The following is a 22,439-nucleotide window of genomic DNA, read 5'->3' on the forward strand; positions in this document are numbered from 1 at the left end:
TTTATTTTAATTAAGTACTGTGTGATAGAAAGATATAGATTTTTTAAAGAGAACCCCAGAGGCACTTATTTGGACTTTGAAAAATGCTTTACAAGCTAACTTAGCTTTAATTCAAGGTCATACACTGAGTTATATGCAGAAATGACACTGACTACAAAGGAATAAAATGTGTTAATTCGGTCTGTTTTATATATATTTGGAAACAAAGCTTATTAGAAATTCCAATAACTCACTGAGCATTAATGAAAAATAATATATATATATATGTATTTCTTTTTGAGGATCTACATTTACCATCATTCTGTGTTTGCTAGTTGCCATTAATTTGTGATCACTGGGATTGAGTTTCAATTTATCATCGTTTCTATGTAAAGACACCACTGTATTTTTGATTAAGTGTACAGTTATTTAGAGACATCTCAGTGAAAAAAATTTTATGGACAATTTAGACACTTGATAATTTACTTGCAAACCAGTGCATCTGTCTTCAAAGACTTTGGATACTGAGGTAATGGTTTCCCTTGTTTCATGAAAGCTGAGGGCGCTTTGAGGAGCTACTACTTGTTGCCTGCTGAAACAAATATTTGCTTTTCTTTTTTCTCTGTATCCACTTGAGTTTTAGTAATATGTGAGTTGGAGGGAATATTTCAATTATTGTATAATACTCTCCAGCAGACTGTTAGAGGGGGTTATTTTTATTCTGAGTTGCACATAGCTAATAAGCTCTCTCACAGACTTTTTCTCAGAGTATAACATGGCCTGTGTATAAGTTTGAGGTAATGTGCAATACTTTGTGTCATTTAAATTACACAATAAGCACAGATACCAAATCGCTATGGTCTTGAGTGCGTGGAGAATCCAGCAGATCATACCAGCTAGAGCGTGGTGATGGTAGTTGTTTTCATGGAACACATGTCCTGCATTATAAAATCATAAAGAAGAACAGTGAGATAACTCAAGTTGAATACCTTGATACAATTGAAGCCTTCATTTTATGAAATTATGTGATTTTTTTCCCTTCCACAATCATATCAGCCTAATACAGTTAAGAAAATTTTTTGAAAGGACTTTAAAGGAACATGAGCTTTCTTCTGAGTCACCTCTCCTTACAGTACCATGTTTGGACCATTTTGCATGAATTACCTTGTACTTTATCACTAACACATGGTATCAACATGCAAATTGTCCTTCCAGTAATCATTGCTCAAGATAGGGACTTTAAAAGCTTCAAAAGTAACTTTATCGACTGGTGGAAACTTGGCCTTTTTCTTTGAAATAAGAGATAGGATAAGTCAAACACACGGGAGCCAGAAGCTACTCTTTTTTATTGAGGTTTAGAGGCAGTTACTGTTTATAGTTAATTAGGAAATATAAAATGCAACAGGGATTAATATATTAATATTTCTGAGTCTTTACATTTTAGTTACTGTACCACCAAAACTGTAGCATTTTACTTTTAGCATCTTGCAGTTAAAAACAGGAAAATTTATAATATGAAATAAAATTTAGCTTTCATTATTATTTTGTAAGTTTGTTTCTCATTTATTTTTAATTCTGTGAATTATTTTCCAGTTATTTTCATATTCCTTCAATTAAAAATGATTCACAAACTTCAAAAAATGTGAATGAGGAAATTGGGACAAAGATAGATGAAGTGGGAAGTGGGTTGGTTCTTAAGGTAGTTCATTAGGACCAAGCTATACACTGAGTCTGTTTTCTGGTAGTCAATAAAGGGAGAAAGAGTCATAGTTCTAACTCAAGGAAGTGAAAAGAAAAATAGTTCTTTCAATACTTCTCTTCTGAGTTCTCAGAATGACAGCAATGTAAGCATTCTACATCTGGTTCACCATACATTTGTTCCTCCCGTACTCTGCTAGTCACAGTCTCAATGCCAGCTGTATAACAGGGAATGCATAACTTCCCTGGCAGAGTGTAGAGGGCAATGAGTAACACTGACATCAGTTTGATGGAAGATGCTATGAGGGTAGGTATGATGTATTCATAGTTGTAAAACTTTCTTGAATGGTTTTGAAAGGCCATGTCTCACCATTTGCCCAAAGTAAGGTGATGAACTCATATCAAAGAGCATGTTTGCTTGTAACAGTGCCCACATGTCCTGTCCCCTAGTTCAATTGTTGAATCCAGGGATAGATGTCAGATTGTCTGATGGATTCTAGAGGAATCTACAGTCTGGGAAGAAAAGGTTGAGCAAGTATTATTTCCATTGTGCATGATCAGATAGTGTGGAATTTAATTATTTCAATGAGTAAAACATTGCCTTATTGACAATGCAAAAGTTCTACTTAAGCTTGTCCAAGGAAAGAATGCTCAGGCTAAAACATAATGACTAGAAGCCATAAAAAGCACTATAGCAACATGGTATTGATAGGGTGTGTGTGTGTGTGTGTGTGTGTGTGTGTGTGTGTGTGTGTACGAGAGAGAAAGAGAGAGAGAGAGGGAAATTTTAGGAGCCATGGTTGTTTTAAGTTTGTTTGCTTTGCTGTGCTTAATTTTTAAACTCTTTTATTTGTTACTTTATATCTTTTTATTCTAGCTCTTGATATATCACATATAGCCCAAACCATTCCACAGAAAACAGAGTCCAATGTGAAGCAGGAAATCTAAATTTTGTTGGCCAGCTGTCGTCACTAAGGCAACGCACCCGAGATAATCAAGTTACAAAGAGAAAAGGTTTATTTTGGCTCAGTTTTGGAGATTTCAGCCGTAGTTGGTGGGTCCTGTGCTTTATCGCAGCAGGACCATGTAGTGAAGCTATTTACCTCAGAATGAAGTAAAAAAGAGAGGAGAAAGATCCTTAAACCTCCTTCAAGGCTGTGCCCTCAGTGACTGGAAGGCTTCCGCGAGGTTCCATTCTTAGAGTTCCTATCACCTCCTAATTGTGCCAGATCAGGGAATAAGCCTTCAACACATGCATGGGTTGGGCAAGATCCAGACATGGACAGAGGTAGCTAAGGGTCGGCGGCACAGCTGAGTGAGGGCATGAAGATCTGACCAAGGTGGGGAAGCAGTAGGCACCAAGGCTACAGGAGAGATGAGGACAGAAGCAGACTATTGGGAAAGGAGAGTTTTGATCAGTGACAGATCAAAATTGAATGAAGAAGGAAACAGCCATAAAGAAGTCACTTTGAACTTCTAAACGATGGCCCGGGATGACCTCAGGGTTGTGTATCAGCTGATTACTCCTTTGTGGGCGGGGCTGGCCCTCCCCAGAACATCACAGCGCACTGTAAGGACCAAAGGGCGGAGGGCGCTGAGGTCCCGTTACCCTCTTCACCTTGTTCACTCAGCCACAGCCAGCGACAGGTCTAGATCATGGGCGAGGGAGGGTCTGTGCTTTTGGAGTGAAATGAGGGATTCGATATGGATGGCTTTACATACAAATACAAGATCAGAGTACAATTAGAGTACCATGATGTGACCTTCAAGTTTCGCTCCAGGTTGTGACTAAGCACCTGCCTTGTTGAGCGCTTTTTAACCTCATGAACTTCCCTTAAATGCAGTGATACAGGACTTGAATACTCACATTACACATAAATTGTGCCTTATTAAAAACCCAAGATAAATCAAGTCAGGCTTTTTCTATTTACATTGTATTTAACTACTTTTCAGTAAATCAAGAAAGCTGTTTCTTTTAAAATGGTAAGTAGTGAGTTTTGGAATTTAACTTTCATGCTATGTGATTGTTTAATACAAAGTTCCGTTATGGTGGAAAATGTCAGTATATATTATGTTCAATATGGTAACTACTAGGTATACATAAATGTTGAGCATTTAGGATGAGGTGAATAGAACTGAGAAATTGAATTTTTAATTTTATTTCGTTTTAATTAACTTACATTTAAATAGCTATAATTTTCATACTTTTATCATTATACTTATTATAATTAACTGTCCCCTTTCTTTTTTTGTGGTCTTCCTTCTCCCCTTACAAAGGACACCTAATGCCTTTTGCATTTTTCGACGTTGATCAGGTTCATTGTCTGTCTTTCTGTCTCTCTCATTCTCTCTCTCTCTCTCATTCTGTCTCTCTCTCTGTCTCTCTCAGGGATTGAGCCCACAACCTTCACACTGGGCTATATCACCAGGTCTTTTTAAATTTATTTTTTATTTTTAAGACCTTTTTTTGCACTGATACCAATAGTCCATTCATTCTTTATTTTTTCTAAAACATATTAACTGAATACTTAGTAAATACAAATTACAGTAGTAGGTTCTGCAAGGAATTTAAAGATATCTTACACTTTTGAAATTATGACTTATACCACACTGAGAGGCACGGAGTTTGAAAGTGTGATAGCCACTTAAATAGAATTGCAGCTGTATTAATGTTTGTTCAATTAATGTTTGTTTGTTTCACCTTAACTACATTAAATTTTAAAAGACTAGGGAAGCTTTATTGGTCTATAATAAACTGAAGAATTTAAGTTTCTACAAGGCAAATTTTGTTCTCTTAAAAGAGTAAATTAAATATGAGTTCTAAGTTCTTATCCTATTGAATATGGATCCTTTCGGCATTTACACCTAGTACACTGTTAACTCCACACTGGTGAGGTACTTGAGTGACAGTTTGACAGTTTGAAATTCTGATGGGACATGCACAACTCTTGTACAACTAGGTTTAAAGCTCTCTTTTGCATATTTACAAGCTGGGAACACATTGAAACTTATAGCAGGGATCTAAAATTTAATTGGAGTTGGGGAATATGAATTCTTTCCTTCTATAGTATTTAATGAAATGCTTCCATTTGACTTTACTTTTCTAATTTACCTGTCAAGGATTGAATTTAAGCGAGCATTATTTTGAAATCTAGAATGAAATAGAAAATCAGATGGAATTCTTTGATTAGCTGGTAGAAATTAAGTAGAAGTTGAAAAAACTGTATATCAAATTGCAACATAAATGTTTGTTTTAAACTGAAAAAAAATACAATTTAAAGAATATTTGAAATGTCTTTTTCAACTTTCATCACTGAAATTGGTCCCAACAGTGAAATGAATGGGTTGTCTAATACACTCTTTGTCCATGTGACAGGCTAGAAACACAATGGCAAAGGAAAAAGCAAACAAAATTTACAATATAATAAAACTTAAGAAGAGTCACTTTGGATCCAATGATAAGGATTCCATTTATGAGGGGCTTTGTCTTTGAATGTTTGATTTTCCTTTAAAACATACAATCTTTGAACTCTGACAATGAAAAGTAAAATATTGACTGTATCATGTATGAACTTGTTTGTGAAGTCTTTCCAGTAGATTTTATAGAGTAAATCAACCTTTGAGGGAATTAATTTTTGCCCTGTGTATTACCATATATCTGGTAAATACTACAGTAAACATTAGAATAAATGAGTGTTAAATTCATGTTAGAGCTATTCCTGCCAGCAACTAAGATAATCCTATGTTTTTCATTATGTGATTTAGCCATCAAAGCTTTAGATCATGTTATTGATGATGAACAGAAAGTGAAATAACCAAGGTTCTCTAGATTAACAGACTTCTTCCTTTTTTTTTTTTTTTTTTTTTTTGGTATCGAGGAATGAACTCGGGACCTTGTGCTTACAAGGCAGGTGCCGGAACCACTGAGCTAAATCCCTGGCCCAACAAAGACTTATTCCTTACGTGGCTTAAATTATTGTTGATGAGTATCCCACATGCTTCCAAGCTCTTTGATCATGTTACAACAGAAAGTGAATTAATGAAAATTGTTCAGTGCAATTTTGCTTTATTTGAGAATTGACTTTGTAACTTTGAATTATAATGTATACCTTCCAGATTTATAAGATGCAAGAAAGAAAGATCCTAGGAAATTTCCTTGGAAACAGAATAGTGTTATTTATGTCCTTGTGGCAAAATACCAGTCTACAAACTTATCTTGGTAGTATGGTAGGGTCCTATTCATATAGCCGTCTCTCCAGCATGTGATAAAAATAACAGTTTTTGTAGCTGCCTGAAGCCTTTTCCTAAGGGAGAAATATAAACAATAGCAAAAGAAGTGCTTTTAGGGGTGCGTGCTTCGAGGAAGGGGAACTGAGAAAATATTTATCACCAAAATATTTGGAATATTTCTGATTATAGAAAGACTGCAAGAGATATGTAAATGGAATATTTGTATCATTAAAACCCTTTTGCACCAGGTGCAGTTTTGGTATCATTTGTCTGGGCGCTCAGTCCTCTCAGTATTTACAAGAACACTACATGGAAATTTGCAAAAGCAAAGTGAAATCGTTGGACTCTCTGAAGCTCAGTGGACCCAGGCAAAAATCAGTCTGTATACAAAAGCTGAAGAATCCAGTCTGCCTTTTCAGGTAAGTACTTAAGAAATTAATGCAACTCAGCAGAAGATATTTAATGCTAATCCTTTTAGACAACAAAATATATACTGTACCATGAAATTGATATTAATGAAGCAAACACATTCATGATCATAGGTGAATAGAGAGGTTATTTTGTCTCAGGTGCTCAGGACTTGTGTGTGAAGAGTAGGAAAAGTGAGAAAAGCACTAAGTAGGATGGCAGGGAAAATAACACTTTTTTTTTTTTTGAGAGTAGCACTTTGAACTTTTTTTTTCTTTCTAAGTGGAGATGATGGATTATATGATGCAGTGAAAAACACCTGACTTGGGCCGTAGTTAGATTTTAATCCCATTGCCTTATTTTTCTACTCCTCTTTAACACCGACAGTTTCTTTTATCAACCTCTGATGTGATTGTCCTGGTTGACACTGTAATGCAAGAAGGCAACTGAAGCTTATTAATAGGGCGCACCACTTTATGCCTTCCTCTCACAACTACCAGATGATGCTTGGAAAGAGCCATTTTAGAGACAACATTGGATGGGGAATATACAGGAAAACATACTACTTTTAGAATCAGGGGCTCTGAGTGCCCACGTGTATATATCTCGCTGGTCCAAGTGACTGCTCAGATACTGTGTTTGAGCTTCTACTCCTAATCGATCAAAATCACAGTGGTTATAAAAGCAATACTGAAGGGGAGGTTGGGGATTAAAGAGAATGTAGGTAAAATGGTGGCATCCACATGGGCTCTGGAGCCTGGGGGTCAAGCCCAACAGGGAGGTTGCTTCAATCTTCGATCTACCTCTTCCTCTGTCGATGGGGGGCAGGAACATAATCGTTGGCCCTTGAGTCTCTGGTAAGTAATATACCTCATTGATCCTTCAGTTTTTAAACTGTTGAGATCGATGTAGAAGTCAAACAGATTAAACAATATTTTGGAACAGATGCCTTGATAATCTGTGGTCATGTATTTGAAGTAATACTTGACCTCAGAATAAACAGATTTACCCAGAGAACATCTCATTCTGCTAGCAAAATATAGGAAAATGGAAATCTCACTTAATAAGATTAACCCATTGATGAGGTTAGTGTCCCACAATCCAGTCACCATCTCAGAGCCCCACTTATGAACACATGGGCCTTTGAGGGGTCATATTTTGATCTAAACCAATGGTGGCAAACCTATGGCATGCACGCTGCAGCAGGCTGTAATCATTGAAAGATCTAAAAGACTGGTTCACTATCACTGATCTAAACCGTAATAGTCCTACTGGGAGTTGGCTATAGTACATGTTTGTTTGAGAAACTACAGATGAAAAAAAGAAAAAGTTGCTCACATTTTACCACCAAAATTTACCATTATAGGGGTATAATCTTGAGTCAGCAGCTTAGAAAATTTGATTTGCAAAACAATAAGCTTTTGGCAATTGAATTGAGATGCAAAACCCAAACTTCACTGAATCAATGTAGTCTTCAAGCACACCTCACTTAGTTTATTTAGTGGTGGATTTGATTATGCATGTGTTGTCCCCCACTTCCCTAAGGATATCCTGTAATAAATACTACCAGTGTTATATGACATTGTCAACTGTGAACTACACAAATCTCAAAACCTTTGGCCCAGAGACTTTAGATCAGGGATCATGGGCTTATATTAACATTCTTGTGCATATCAGTTCTCAGTTCATATTTTATACGCATATATACATTTTTTTTTGGTACTGGGGATCAAACTCGGGTCCTTGTGCTTGCGAGGCAAGCAGCAGAACCACTGAGCTAAATCTCCGGCCCTACACATTTAATAGATATATACACATGACACTATTAAATACATCAATATGACATATTTGTTAAATATTTCAAACTAGGAGTACATACAGAAACAAATATAAATGTATTCCCATCAGAATTAGCTGTCAACATTTTATTTGCATATAATATCAGTGTTTAGTTGCTGATGAAGATGAGCTTTTGTATTCTTTGTTTCTCTTCCCATCCCTTTTCTAGTTCTCTGCAGGACAAATTTTGACACTATATTGGTTTCAATCTGATTTTTCTAAGTGTGTTTTGAAAAAAGCATAAAAATATGCGTGAGGATGCTAGCTAAGTGCAGTTCTACATCTTTTTTATTAACAAATGTAAAAGATACTATACTTACAAATATTACATCTAGGGTTTAAGTATTCAAATATCTATCTAAAGAAGATTTTTTTTAGAAGCAGGGTAGGATTTTAGTACTTTGAGTTTAGTGAGTTGCATCATTTAAGGGTGACCTGAAGCACTGCTTAGCCTCAGTTCAATATAACTAAGCTCTGAACATATTTATATAGTGTAATCCAGTCCAATCCAAATATTAGAAGTAGGAAAGGCATTGGACTATGTGACCTCTTTGTTCTCTTTTAGCCATGAAATTTGGATTCAGCATGGTCCTTTTAATGCCAATTTTAGACCATATCACAGTACAAATTGCTTTGAGTTTTTTCATGAAATAAGCATCCCTAGTTGGTAGGATGTTCACTCTTCCTGCTGGCAAAGGATTTGGCTTACTGTTTATTCTCTAAAATCATTACCATTTCCAGATTCATTCTGTTACTTAGGTGGGTTTCACTGGAAGAATTTCAGCCAAATCGTTAATAATATTCTTTCCAATCTGTTTCAGCTTGGTCTGTTCATTTGTTATATTCAGCTTTTCACACAAATATGTTCAGTTTTTAATTTCTCTTTTCCCTAGCTGCTCTCATATCAAAAGGGATATGTTTTCTTAATACTGTCCATTGATCTCAAGTTGTTCTACTTTCTGCAAGTTCCTGTTTAAACATAAAAGTTTTATGTTTCATATTTCACCTTGAAATGACTCCTGTGAAATTTTCCAGAATGATTGACAAGAAGATGTTCATTCCTTAGCAGAGTCAGTGATATAAATCAATAACAATTTCCTGGCATTATTTGAAGATTTAGTGAAAGATGAGATTTGTAATGCAAAAGTAAAAGCTGATCTAGTCTATGCAAAGTTGCCATATCCTCTGTTTTCTTAATCTAGGGCTTTGTTAAATTTTGTTTTGGGAGGTAGCTCTGTTATATAGTGCTTGTTGAAGACGAGTTATTTTTTACTTCATTATGGTGATACAATAGAGCATAATTAGCATAATCTTTAATGGCTCAAGTTACGTGTTTTTCTTACTATACATTATGGTTTACATTTAACCTTTCCCCTGAAAAGTCTCATGCATTCAGAGGTGGGGCTTTTAGAAAATGATTGTATCATCATCTGTATCATTAGTGGGTTAATCTCCTGATGAATCCTTACCTGAATGTGCTGGTAGGAGGTGGATCCTGGTCGGAAAGGTGGGTTGCTGGAGTATATTTCCCTCCCTGGCTCTTTCCTTTGTTCTGTGCTTCCTGGTTGCCATGGTTCAACCCCTTTGGTCCAGTATGTCCCTCTTCCTTTCCTTCCTGTTTCTGCCTTGAAGCCAGCTGGCCATGGAGCAAAATTGTGAAGTTGTAGGTGTCAGGTATTTTCTCCCAGTGATGGGAAAGTGACTGAGACACTCGATAAGTGATTTGCAGCTATTTCTATCTTCTAAACTTCTTTCTTTCACTTGAAAATGATGATGAACATAGTACCATCTTCACAATATTAAAAGAAGTAAACCAGCCTTACATGTAGTGAGTGCCGAATAAAACTTGCTTTGACATCACCACCGTTCCTCAGAAACTTCCCTATTCCAATTTCTCCTTCTTCTCATATTCTTCCTTTTTCTTAGATTCATGTTGATTATTCTTGTTTTATGACAAGTAACTAAATACGGCAGTTGAGTGTTTTTCTGGAAAAGCGCCTCCATTTTGCCGATGTAGAAAGTAATCTCTTGATTGTGAGCAACATTTATGAGTTGTTTTTGAAAGCAAGAGATTGGTTCCCTCTTTCAGAGAATAAATGAATGAAATAAAATCATCAGGATCATGACGAATTGGTTAAGAAAGGAAGACAGGGCCGGGGATTTAGCGCAGTGGTTTCGCTGCCTGCTGCGCAAGCGCAAGGACCCGAGTTCAATCCCTGGTACCAAAAAAAAAAAAAAAAAAAAAAAAAAAAGGAAAAAGAAAGGAAAGACATATACACTTAATTTAAAATTTTAATTATCAAATGTCATTCAGAGTCTTATGAAAGGAAGGTTTTACTTTTCCTCCATGAATGATTAGAACAGCTCTTCTACGCAACTTCTTTCTTTCTTATTATTTATTGACACTAGTTCCCAAGGGCCTTTGAGTACTGCTCAGAGATAGGTATGTTAAAACAAAAAATAGGAGTAGCTACGGTGATACTGAATTATCAATTAATTATTTACAATTATACCTTTTAAAGAGGAAATAGGATTTTTTCTTTTTATGCCATTTATACCAAAGATTTCAGTTTTTGAATTTGTGCAAGAAATTCATATATGTGACCTAGAAAAATTCAGAGAACAATGAAGAAAATTTTTTTTATTATGCTCTGTTATGGGCATTCCAAAAATAGAGCACTGGGCCTTAAAAGGTTAAATGGGAATGATTTTCATTATTGGTAGAATTACGACCTTTCATTATATGGTCTTGAATTTCATTATGTAGAAGTTAGCAACAAGGGGTGTAGATGAGCGACTATCATTTTTATTTGACTTCTGAAGTCCTGTTTACAATTATGTTTTAGGGTGCATAAGGGCCTGGTGCGGCCCACATTACAGAGATCCAGCTCATGGACTCCCTCCTCTTGGTCCCCACCCATGCCATTCCCAGGGCGTGGACCTCTCTAGAGAGCACGCACAGGGCTTCAAAACGCTCTTATCTCCAGCTTTTCTTGAGTAGCACAGATCTTCAGGTACAGTGGTCAAAACTTACCGATGTCCCGAGGCTGAAAAGCTCAGCGGCTGTGTGTGAATGGTCTTCTGTGCTGGGTCCTGTGAACAATGTCTACCAAGAAAAAACGGTTAAGCTTATCCAAAGTGAATTATGGTTACTTGTACTTAATGGTATTCAGCATCACATGTTTCTGAATTTCAATCTTGTGTGTATTTCATGTAAACTCTTCTTTTAAATCTATGTTACTACGTATTTTCTGCCTCTTGTATAAAGGGCACATTTCTTAATTTGTTACAGTTCTGCAGAAATCATCTCTAGTCAGAATTGTACCAATCACTGATATTTTTACATTGCATTATAAGACATCAAAAATTACAACACCCCCCACCCCCAAACCAGCAGTCTCTCCTGACCACCTTCATCTTCTATCACAGCCAGTATCTTGAGTATTTAAAGGCACTGGTTTAGTTTTAGTTCCTTTTCATTCTCAATTAATTGAATATGTTTGTGCCAGATATATCTAGAAATCTAAACCACTGTGTATTTTCAATATAAATAGTATCATACGATAAATTGCTTTTCCCAGTAACTTAATTTTTTTATGTAGAAATAAGTGTTGAAGTGCTTTCCATATTAGCAAGAGACAGACATTGTTTTTAATTGATATATTAATCCATGGCCTATGTTGCTATTTATTTATGGATTCACATTTGTTTCTAGTCATTTGGTATCAACAGTAAGTGAAAGTTCCTATACAAGTGTTCATATGTGTGTTTGTGAGAAAAATGGGCTTAATTCGTGTAGCCTGTGCTATTTCTATTTTTAGTAGATGTCACTCAGCTGTTCTCTACTTGGGCTGTGCCAACTCATTCAATGAGCCTTTCAATTTATTATCCAGTTATTTGGCTGTTCTCTTAGAATTAATACTCCTAAAACACCCAGAATTTTTTAAGCATACAGGGTACTTTCATAGCTCTTTGCTTTTAGTAGAATTGCTACCTCAGTTTCTTGAGTAAAAATCTTTGGCAGCAATTATAACCAAGGTTTAATATTACCTCTCGTTAATTTTTTTCCTCCAAACTCTCGGTCCCCATTCATGGGAGAAGTAATGGAGTGATTTTCTCTGATTTTTCTTGTATGTTATACTTATTTCTTCTATAGCACTTATGATATAGTTTAGTTGTTAGTATGTTATACTGGGCGAAGGGGAAAAGAATGATCTTTTCCTTGCCCATCATGAGGTTCATGGCTGATACTTCTATAACAAAAGACAGGTTACAAAAGAAAAAATATAAAAACTTATTAAGTTTTACTTGGGATGCACCTTCAAAAATAAATTCCTAAAGACCCAGGGAAAATTGTATTTTAATGCTTCTATTATAGAAGAAAGGTTTGACAAAAATGTATGATACAATGGTAATGAGTTGGAGGAAATTTAGCAAGGCCCATTTCTTCAGTCTCTCTTTGCCTCTCTGTAGGATTCCTTTCTTTCAGGTATGGGGCTGACATTTTTCACATGGAAGTACTGTAATGTAACCTACTTTCAGGAAAGGTGGATGAGAGAATCCCTTAAGGGCCACTCTCATACAGAAAAGGCAAAGTCAAAGTGACCTCCACATTTAACCCATTTCTGAGTAGTGTGTTCTGAGCCATGACACAAATATCACACAACTAAATTGTGAGATCCTGGAGATCAGATTCCTGTGTGATAAGAGGAAGATGTACCTGCAATCCATGTCCAGGACTGCTAGTCCTTAAAGACTTCAGAAATTACCTTTGTTTCTCTTCCCTCCTTCCCTCCCTCCCTTCTTTCCTTCCTTCGTGGTGGAATAGCAACATAATAATGTGAGTGATTAACAGGAAAGAAACAAATTATATCAGTCATTATTCAGAGTGTTGGAATAAATTAAATAGATGCCTCACAGTGCTTTAACAGTTGAGTATGATTAACCACTCTATGTTTTTATTGGTTGTGTGCTTTACCACATTAAGTATGTTTCTGTATGTATATACATAATATACACATCTTTAAATATTCTGAATATGGAAATGAATCACTGCTTCCAGCAGACCCATTAGAAATGAATTCATATCTCAATTAAATTGGGTTGTAAACCACACTGTTGATTACCCTAAAGAGCTCATTTTAAATGTATATGATTCTTAATGGCTCCAGTGGGAAGAGAGGCCTTCATAAGTGATAAATGTTGCCACTCTTAATTGAAACAAGGTTACCCAAGATATCAAGGTTACATAAGATGCTGTCAATGCAGTTGTGACTTGATAAATTTGTAATCGGAACATTCTGGCCAAAACAATTTTCTAAAATTGAAAGGGAATCCGGGACAGCTGCAAAGGAGTTCCTCTATACAAAGAAATATTTTTGTTGAAGGACATTTTAAGTCATTTTATCTTTCTGTAATTATAGCTAATTCTAGAAGCTACTGTTTTTTCATCGAATGCTGCCGTCGCCGTAGATGACATCGTTATGTCAAAGGAATGTGAAATTTCCCACAAGTCACTTTCAGGTACCAGCACAGAAAACAAAGGTAAGTTTTTTTTACTTGTGATTATTTGTGCTTTAAACATCAACTTAATTAGCTCTTCTTGATATCAACATACAGAATATATCAATGTCACCAATGCAGTTCTTAACTCTGATCTGGATTATATCATCTGCCTGTGACACTTAAAATATACTTTTTATGGCGCTAGGGATTGCATCCAGGGTGTTGTGCCAAGCTATATCCCCAACCCCCATTTTAGTTTTTGTTTTGAGATAATCTTGCTAAATCCCTAAATCGCTTGGGCTGGGCTTGAATTTGTGATCCTCCAGGCTCATCCTCTGGCTCATCCTCCCTTTGTGCTTGGATTTCAACTGTGCATCACCACACCTTGCTCACCTAGTCATTTTTTATTTCTTATTTTGAGACAGAGTCTTGCTGCACTGGAATTTAGCACCCTCTTGTCTCAGCCTTCAGGAGTGGGATAATAAGTGTGCACCACTACGTCCAGCTTTTCCTTTATATTTTAAAGTAAAAATATGAAACAATCACATTCTAGATCTTAGGCACTCATTTATATGGAAAAGATTCTTCTTTTGTAGCTAAATTTTTCACACAGACTTTTTAAAGTATAAAAATTATGAAAGAATTATAGTTAATTTGCATGTTTTAAAGACCCTTTTATAAAGATTCACTATTCTACTAATTTATTTTTTGTTTCAAATGAGCTTGTAATGAAATTCATATTTCAAAATCATTCAGGAGTTAAAAAATAATTATATTTGGAAAAGTGATTTAAAGCCAGCCAAAAATTTGAAGGTTGACACTAACATTCTTTACTTACAGTTAAAACATATTTTTAAGTAGAAGATGGAATTTGTAAGTAATCTTAATGAAGGGCCAAAAAGATTGTAATAAAAATAGATTCAAATCAGTCAGGGTACTATATATTGTAATCTAATCGTTATTAAAATTCTGGGAGAACACTGATCAGGTGTACATCCTGCCTCTGGTCACTCTGAAACTTAACGGTAATTGATGTTTCTTTCTGAAATCTCTCCCTGCAGGTCTCAATTAATAAGTAGAAAGCATTAGAAATGTTACCTGAAAGGTATCAGACTTCACTTTTCCTAATCCCTATGCACAGAAACTGTTTGTTCTATGAAAATCAGGTATTCTGCATATCCTGCAGTTAGGTTTCCTTAAACAATACATTTAGTAAGAAAAATTGCATTCTTACAGGAGCTAAGTACACTAATTAGGATAGATGTAAAGAACTGGATTAAGGACTGGATTAAAGAATTGTGTAAAACTTAATTTATTTTAAAATTGTAATTGTACACATTTTGGGAGTACAGTGACATAATTTAATACCTATATACATTGTATTATAATTAAATCTGGGCAACACTTAATGTCCCTAAACCTTTAACATTTTTTTTATCACAAATAATTGTACATATTTGTGGGGCACTGTGATGTTCTACTACATGTATACAGTGAATACTGATCAAATCAGGGAAATTAGCATTTCCATCTCATTATTATTTTGGCTTCGAAATTTCAAGCTCTTTTCTTCTAGTAATTCATTAAATATGTAAGTGTTGCTGTGACCTGTAGTGGACCCATTGTTCTGTAAAACACTAGCACTTACTACTTAATCTGAGTTTGGTTCCTATTATCCAACCTCCCTCTAAATTCCCTGCCCCATTCCCTCCTCAGCCTATTAATCTCTAGTATATATTTTCATTGACTTTTTAAAACAGTAACATATGAGCCAGAGATTTAGCTCAGTGGTTATGGTGCCTGCCTCGCAAGCGCAAGGTCCCGAGTTTGATCCCCAGTACAAAAAAGAAACAAACCCCAAAACAGTAACATATGAGAGAGAATGTCTGGGATTTGTCTGATTTGTTTCAGTTAACATAGTTACCTTTATTTCCACCCACTTTGCTGCAAATTCTATCACCTGTTTTTATGGCTGGATGATTTTCCATTGTGTAAATGTAGATTTTCTTTATTCATCTATCTGTTGGTGGGCATCTAGCTTAATTCCATATTTTAGCTTTCATAGTGACTTTAATTAAAGACCCCTTATTGAAAACATCTTGCACTCCATAGCTGGTGTAATTCTCTGTGCTAACATTGTGGTTCAGGATGTGTCATACATGCACACACGTGCAGAGATTAGGAAGTCTTTTTTATGCATGTGTGTGTGTGTGTGTGTGTGGTGTGGCTCTGATAGACCCTGATAAATGCAAACCGACAGACTTAATGATTCATGAATTTTCAAGGGTTAACAAGCATTATCTTTTTAAGTTTATTAAAACATTTCTCCTAATCAAAAACTTCTGCACTAAAATTGGAATTGTAGGCATTAAAATTGACATTAAAGAGGTGCCGCTGGAGATTTAGAGCCAGAAAGATGTGATAGATACTGTCCCCCATCCATCATAAGGATGACAGCCAATAATAAAAGACCTGTAATAAAAGGTTAACAAGAGCAAAGCATTACACATTTAATTAAAGTTTCACATGATATAGGAGCCTTCAGAAATGAAGACCCAAAGACCTAGCGCATTGTCTGCATTTGTCCTTTGGTCCCATGAAAAATGGACAGCCACATAGAAATGTGATTGAACGAAAGAGTAGTCACGCAGGGGAAGGGAGACCAGTGAAGTCTGCCTGTCCAGGTTCTTCTTGGCCTCTTGGGGAGTGTTCCTCCCCTGCTGTGATGGGGTAGGATCTCTCTGGAGTGAGGCTCTTGGTGATGAAGAACTTTCAAAAATCAAATCAGAGCCAGGTGCGGTGGCACATGCCTGTAATCCCAGCACTAGAGAGGCTGAGGCGGGAGGATTGCTATGAGTTAGAGTCCAGCCTGGAATTCATAGCAAGACCCTGTCTAAAAAAACAAAGATTAAGTCAGAACTCAGTTATGTGTACCTCAGTCCAAATACCAAATCAGTGGGTTAGAGCATAAATCTAAATAGGCTAAAATTACATAAATGACTCCTGAAAGACTAAAGATTGTGTCTGTGGGATGCATGGCAAGAGATTTCCCCGACCCTGTACTTGAACTGAGGCTTTTAAAGGCCTTAACTGGCAGACAAATGGCTTCAACACTTCTGAGCCATGTTGGAGCAGTGGCCTTGTACATTTACATTTTAAGTGGCACACACAGCATGAAATAGCAAGTGGTACTCTAATTTGGCCTTTTGTCCAGAATCTTCACTTTCAGCATATTTAAAAACTAGTGTTGATGGAACCACAGTGTGTTCCCTTTATTTGTTGACAGGGGAGATAATGCTATCCTTTTGATCTCAATTTGAAGCTGGATTTGGGTTGTGTGAGGACATGGGGTTGTATTTTATCAAGCAAAGATCTGTGTTTTTACACCTGAGCACCCAGAGCGTGTGAAGCCAGTTGTGAATGAAAGCATTTATTCATCCTGCTACAATTTACGTGTACATATTTTCTTTCTAAATGTAAAGTGCATACTACTCAAGTGAGTACTGTTGAATGAACACAGTCAGAATTGAGACTTCTACACAATGGAAATCATGCACTAGTGAGCAAAAATTGAGTAGCCATAAACCAGTAGTAATGAACAAAAACACTTTAACTTTCAGAGTATCAAATTTGAAATAAATGCAAGCTTGAACCCCAAAGAACTGAACACAAATGTATTATGGCTGGTCACAGAAAGATGAGTACTACATGTTTACAATTATAGGAGGTATTTAAAATAGTCAAATTCAGAGTCAAAGATTGGAGGTTTCAGGGAAGGGGGAGCAGCACATGAAAAGCTTTTTTTTCCAAGCATGTGGTAATTTTTATTAAGAATTACCTTGGTTCTAAGAATTCCACCCTCAATTCTGTAATACTTTCCATTAAAAACAATTATACAAGAGCAAATACAAAAAACATTAAATTATGAAAGCAAACCAATTAAGGCTCCCTTTATGTATATTATATACACTCAGACAAGGCAAGATTTCCCGTAGCAGAAAAATAAAGTCAACTTTATAGCTTTTAAAGCAACACTACTTTACTATCAGACTATAAAACACTTAACTCTTTTAAGAAAACCAGAGTGGAAAAATGGAGCCATTTTTTTCCTCACAAAAGTGGTCCCAAAGCACAGGACTGCACAGATAGGAAGTTCCTGAGTCCAACGGTCTGGACAGGACAGCGTTGAGGAGAGACTGCTCCCTTCCGAGCTCCAGCCCATGATCCAGCCGATTAGACCTCAAGAGCCTCATGGCCCGCACCTCTGCTTGTTAGCACAGCCCCCCATTCACTATGTTTACAAGTCATCTTCTGGCTGGACTTGTAGTAGTAACCACAGATAACTCTGCAGATAGAAAGTTTCAGTCAAATAAGATGAATCCACTCTAGAGATCTGCTGTACAATAGTGTACCTACATATAGGCACCAACAATTATATACTTAGAATTTGGTAGGAGGGTAGATCTCATATTGTATGCTTATCACAATAAAATAAAGTTATAAATAAAAAATTATGTTTAAATAATAAACATTCTTTTACTAAGTATTCTTTGATATTATAATAATTACTCTCATTCTAAACAATTCCCTTCTAATACAATTTATGGTAGAAGACTAAATAATGCTAAAAAATGTTCTTTCAGTGACAGTGTCTTAGAAATAGTTCTATGGTCACAAGCACTCTCTATATTTTTAAACCTTAGAAAGTCTTCCTTTAATTTCCCCTTTTCCAGGGCAGCTCATCCATTTTCCTATGTTCTATGGAAATGATTATAAAGTTGTCTAAGCAAGCATCCCTGGAAATTAATAAAAAGGGGGCGAGTGGAGGTAGATGTTTTTATGAAAGCATTTAAATAACTATGCTGTTGAATGCAATGAAGAAAGGTGTGAAGGAAGGTTACAAAAGCATCACATTTTATTGATTCCCCATACCCAATGTGAAAGCCCAGGAAGTTTTCAGTCAAGATCTGGAATGTCATGGACATATTCCTGAGGTGTGCTGGAGCCCAGGGTTGGAGAGCCTCCTGCTTCATGGAGTCCAAAGATCAGCACAATGGGAAATAGCACCAGTGCTTTTATGTTCCAGTACATTGGCTAAACAGCCATGCTGTGACCTCACCAAAAACTTTCAGAGTATCTCATTGTTCTATACCAAGAGATTTGATAAAGAATAAAGTGGGATGCTTTCCCTTCATTAGAGAGTTCTTGGAAATAAATCCAAAGATACAGTCAGTGAACCTTTTGGTAAGGGCCCCAAGAGGACACAATGGGTAAATACAGTTTCTTCAATACTGTAAATGGTGCTAGAAAAACTGGACTTCCATGTGCTGAAGAATTACAGTGTGTCCTGATCTTACACCATACACAAAAATACAACTCTAAATGAATAAAAGACCGAACTATAAGATTACACCGTAAAACTCGTACAAAAGAATGTAGGGGAAAGCTCCTTAACATTGACCTTGGGAATGATATTTGGATATCATAAGAAAAGGTCAGGCTACCAAAGCAAAAGTAAGTTAAGGAGTTCATCAAGTTAAAAAGTTTCTGCACAGCATAGGAAATAATCAACAAAATGAAATATTAACCTGCACATTGGGAAAATTATCTACAAACCACATATCTGATAAGGATATTCAAAAATTGAGAAAGATTACATTCAACCTAATAGCAAACAGCCTGATTAAAAAGTGAGTAAATTGAGTATTTTTCTCTCCAGAGGACAAAGTAGCCAAAATGTATATGAAAAGGTGCTCAATGTTGTTAATTGTCATGGAAATGCAAATCAACATGAGATAGCACCATACACCCTTTATGATGGCTATTATCAAAAAGTTGAGATATAAAAAACAAGGTATGGGAAAAGGGATCTCTTAAATACTGTGGGTGAAAATATAAATTGGTAGTGTTATTATGGAAAACAGTTATAGAAATTAAAAATAGAACTATTGTATGACCTGACAGTCCCTCTGTGGGGATAAATGAAGTCACAACCGTGCGATCTATACTCTCATGTTTACCACAGCATTATTCATAACAAGATAAGGAAGCAACCTAAGTGTCCATCAACAAATGAATTCATAAGCTGTGGGGTGAGTATGTATAAAATGAAATATTTTTAAGCCTTAAAAAGAAGATCTCGCCATTTGCCACAACATGGATGAACCTAGTGAATATTATACTGAGTGAAATAAGTCAAACATAGAAAGAAATGCATTGCATGGTCTTACTTGTATGTGGAATCTTTGAAAAGTCATAGATACAAAAAAGTGGTTATGAGCAACAGAGGGAGAGGAAATGGGGAGATGTAGGTGAGAGTAACAGATATATATGATAAGTCTAGAGGTATAATTTATAACATGAGGACCACAGTCAGTGAAATTACACTGTATTTAGGTTTCCTGGTCAGAATGAGTGCATTTTAGCCATTAAACACACACCCAGACACATAGACACACATGCAGACACGCACACTCTTAATGAGGTGAAACACAGATATTTTAATTTTCTTTACTACAGTAGACATTTTACTGTCCATATGTACCCATGGATCTTGCACATCTTAAGTATACATAGAAATTTATTTAAAAATTGAAAAACCTTAGTCTATTAGGTAAATATAATTTAATAGTGTTGTATTTTAAATATGACAATAGAAGTATAAAATAGCTAATATAACTCTAGACAGTTGGAAAATGTAGTCAAACAATGTAAATAAATTTTCAGTAGGGATTTCTTAAAATATTTTCCTTTTTTTGTTGCTGTAAGGAGCTCTATACATAGATAAAACTCTGCTAGGGATTGACAGCTCTGCATTTGTTTCTGATACACATTAAGATTGACCAAACATGTATGATTTTAAACATTGTGTACAGTCTTAATCATCAAGGCCAATCCAAGAGAAGGGCATATTATTCTTATTTTATGTTGTTTACTATTAGTTAATGTCTATTTAGGAGACAGAAAACTACTGGGCAGTTTGCACTGTGTAAAGAAGCATGATATGATAAAAAGTAATTAACTACAAAAAGAAGCACAGGAGAACAGTAATGAAGAAAGGAGCGACCACCAGGGCTGAGGCAGAGATGCTAAGACAGCCATTGCATAGGGCCGGGGATTTAGCTCAGTGGTTTCGCCACTGCTGCGCAAGCACAAGGACCCGAGTTCGAGTTTGATCCCTGGTACCAAAAAAAAGAAAGAAAGCAATGGCATCCCAGGGCTGAGATCCAGCCCTTCCTTAGTGCCTGGGACCCAGTGGAGGGAAGTGAATGTTGCTCAGATGCTGCAGACTAGACATGGGGATAACCTATACGAAGGGAGACGTTATCCACCATGATACCTGCCAAACTCCCCGAAGGGCGACTGTAACTGGATCTGATTTTTATGAATCATAGTCATAGTACAGGCCCCCAAACAAACAAAATGCTAGGACTCCCATCCCCAGTGTTCTTCCTCTACTACCAGCAAAACCTGGCATTGTCTGGCTGGTATCTCAAAGCAGGGCAAGGCAGAGTGGAGTTGGAGCTGATGCCTGATAGATTTATAACAGGCTTGTCTGTCTGAATTCTAAGTGGTCCACAGTAGGTGGAACCCCTACATCTGCACCTAGGCAGTCTGCCTCTGGAATCCAGTCTCAACTACAGATGGCACGCACTTCCAGCCCTTTCAAGGTCACTGTGACATCAATCCTGATACTTATCAGAGACTATGAAGGTTCACTGTCATGAACAGATGGAATAATAAGTTTGAAGCTGAGAAGAAATCACATTCTTACTCCTTTAGGCAGTCAGAGGGCGACATAGTAAATGCTGTCTAGGGCCTAGACATTTAAGGGACTAATATTCTTAAAAAATACTACTTAATCCTTTCTCCTTAGTAATTATTGAACCATGTTATATCTCACAAATCTGAGATAAGCTGGATTGCCTTCAGTTCTTCCATTGTTTCAGGGACTTAAAAGATAGGTTTGTAAATATAAAATCAAAAGGGAAGGTCATTGTTCAGTGAACTCCTAGTCATAGAGAACTGAATTAAAAAATTAGCAAAAGAATGCTAAATCTCTAAAGTTGTGTTTTGATTCATTTCCTTGCTTTTTTTGGAGAGCTGATTTTATGCTGTGAATTTGTTTATTCATAGAAATGCTATGGTTAATTCTATTTTTATGAATCCTTTCAGTAAAGATTCTGTCAATGAGTTGAAACGAGGTAAAAGCACAGAGAAAAATTGAGAGGAGTCTTATTTTTCCTTGTCTTTATAGTAAAAAGGTTAAAAGGAAGCACACAGATTTTAGACTGTGATTCTAACTAGTATAATAATTGAACTAACTAGTATAGTAGTTTTCCCTTAAAGAACTCATGTGCATGCATAATAGGGGTGTTTTGTAAAAAGACAATGACACCTTAAGAATTTGAACTTGTGAACACAAGTCCTCCTAAAAATTAACATTGCTATTCTAGAATTTCAAACACTTAATATTTCCATGCAATTATTCTACTTTTTCTTACTTTCATAACTATTTTTTACCCAATTTCGTTTTCTTTTAGGTGAGAGTGATTATGGCATACCTCAAAAGAATTATGGAGCTCACCAAGAATTTAGGTTTTCAGTGCCTCTGAAATATCTTCCAAAGTTTTAGAAAACAATAGCAAGTATAAATTTTAACAGATTTTTGTAAATTGGAAAAGAAAGTACTAGGTTCATGAAAAATGTTTGAAGCTACATAAGCTATGAAGTTTTATGAAATTTTGATAGCTTTGAATAATTTACCCGAACATTTCTAT

General features: G+C 36.0%; 1 protein-coding gene across 9 annotated transcripts in view; it reads left to right on the forward strand.

Moving 5' to 3' along the window:
• Positions 1-22,439, forward strand: part of Malrd1 (MAM and LDL receptor class A domain containing 1) — a 725,534-nt gene that overhangs the window by 150,086 nt on the left and 553,009 nt on the right. For all 9 annotated transcript variants that reach the window (XR_015449658.1, XM_087207225.1, XM_087207223.1 and 6 more), the window contains 2 exons: positions 6,156-6,326; positions 13,578-13,698. Coding sequence is in view for 8 of the 9 variants with exons in the window: in XM_087207225.1 (XP_087063351.1) it covers positions 6,156-6,326; positions 13,578-13,698 (292 nt within the window). In the remaining variant the exon portion in view is untranslated. The remainder of the gene's footprint in view (positions 1-6,155; positions 6,327-13,577; positions 13,699-22,439) is intronic.

This window comes from Heterocephalus glaber, unplaced genomic scaffold (genome assembly GCF_053883595.1).
Source record: "Heterocephalus glaber isolate CG9 unplaced genomic scaffold, H.glaber_assembly_v1.0 deba00000768, whole genome shotgun sequence".
Taxonomy (NCBI): domain Eukaryota; kingdom Metazoa; phylum Chordata; class Mammalia; order Rodentia; family Bathyergidae; genus Heterocephalus; species Heterocephalus glaber.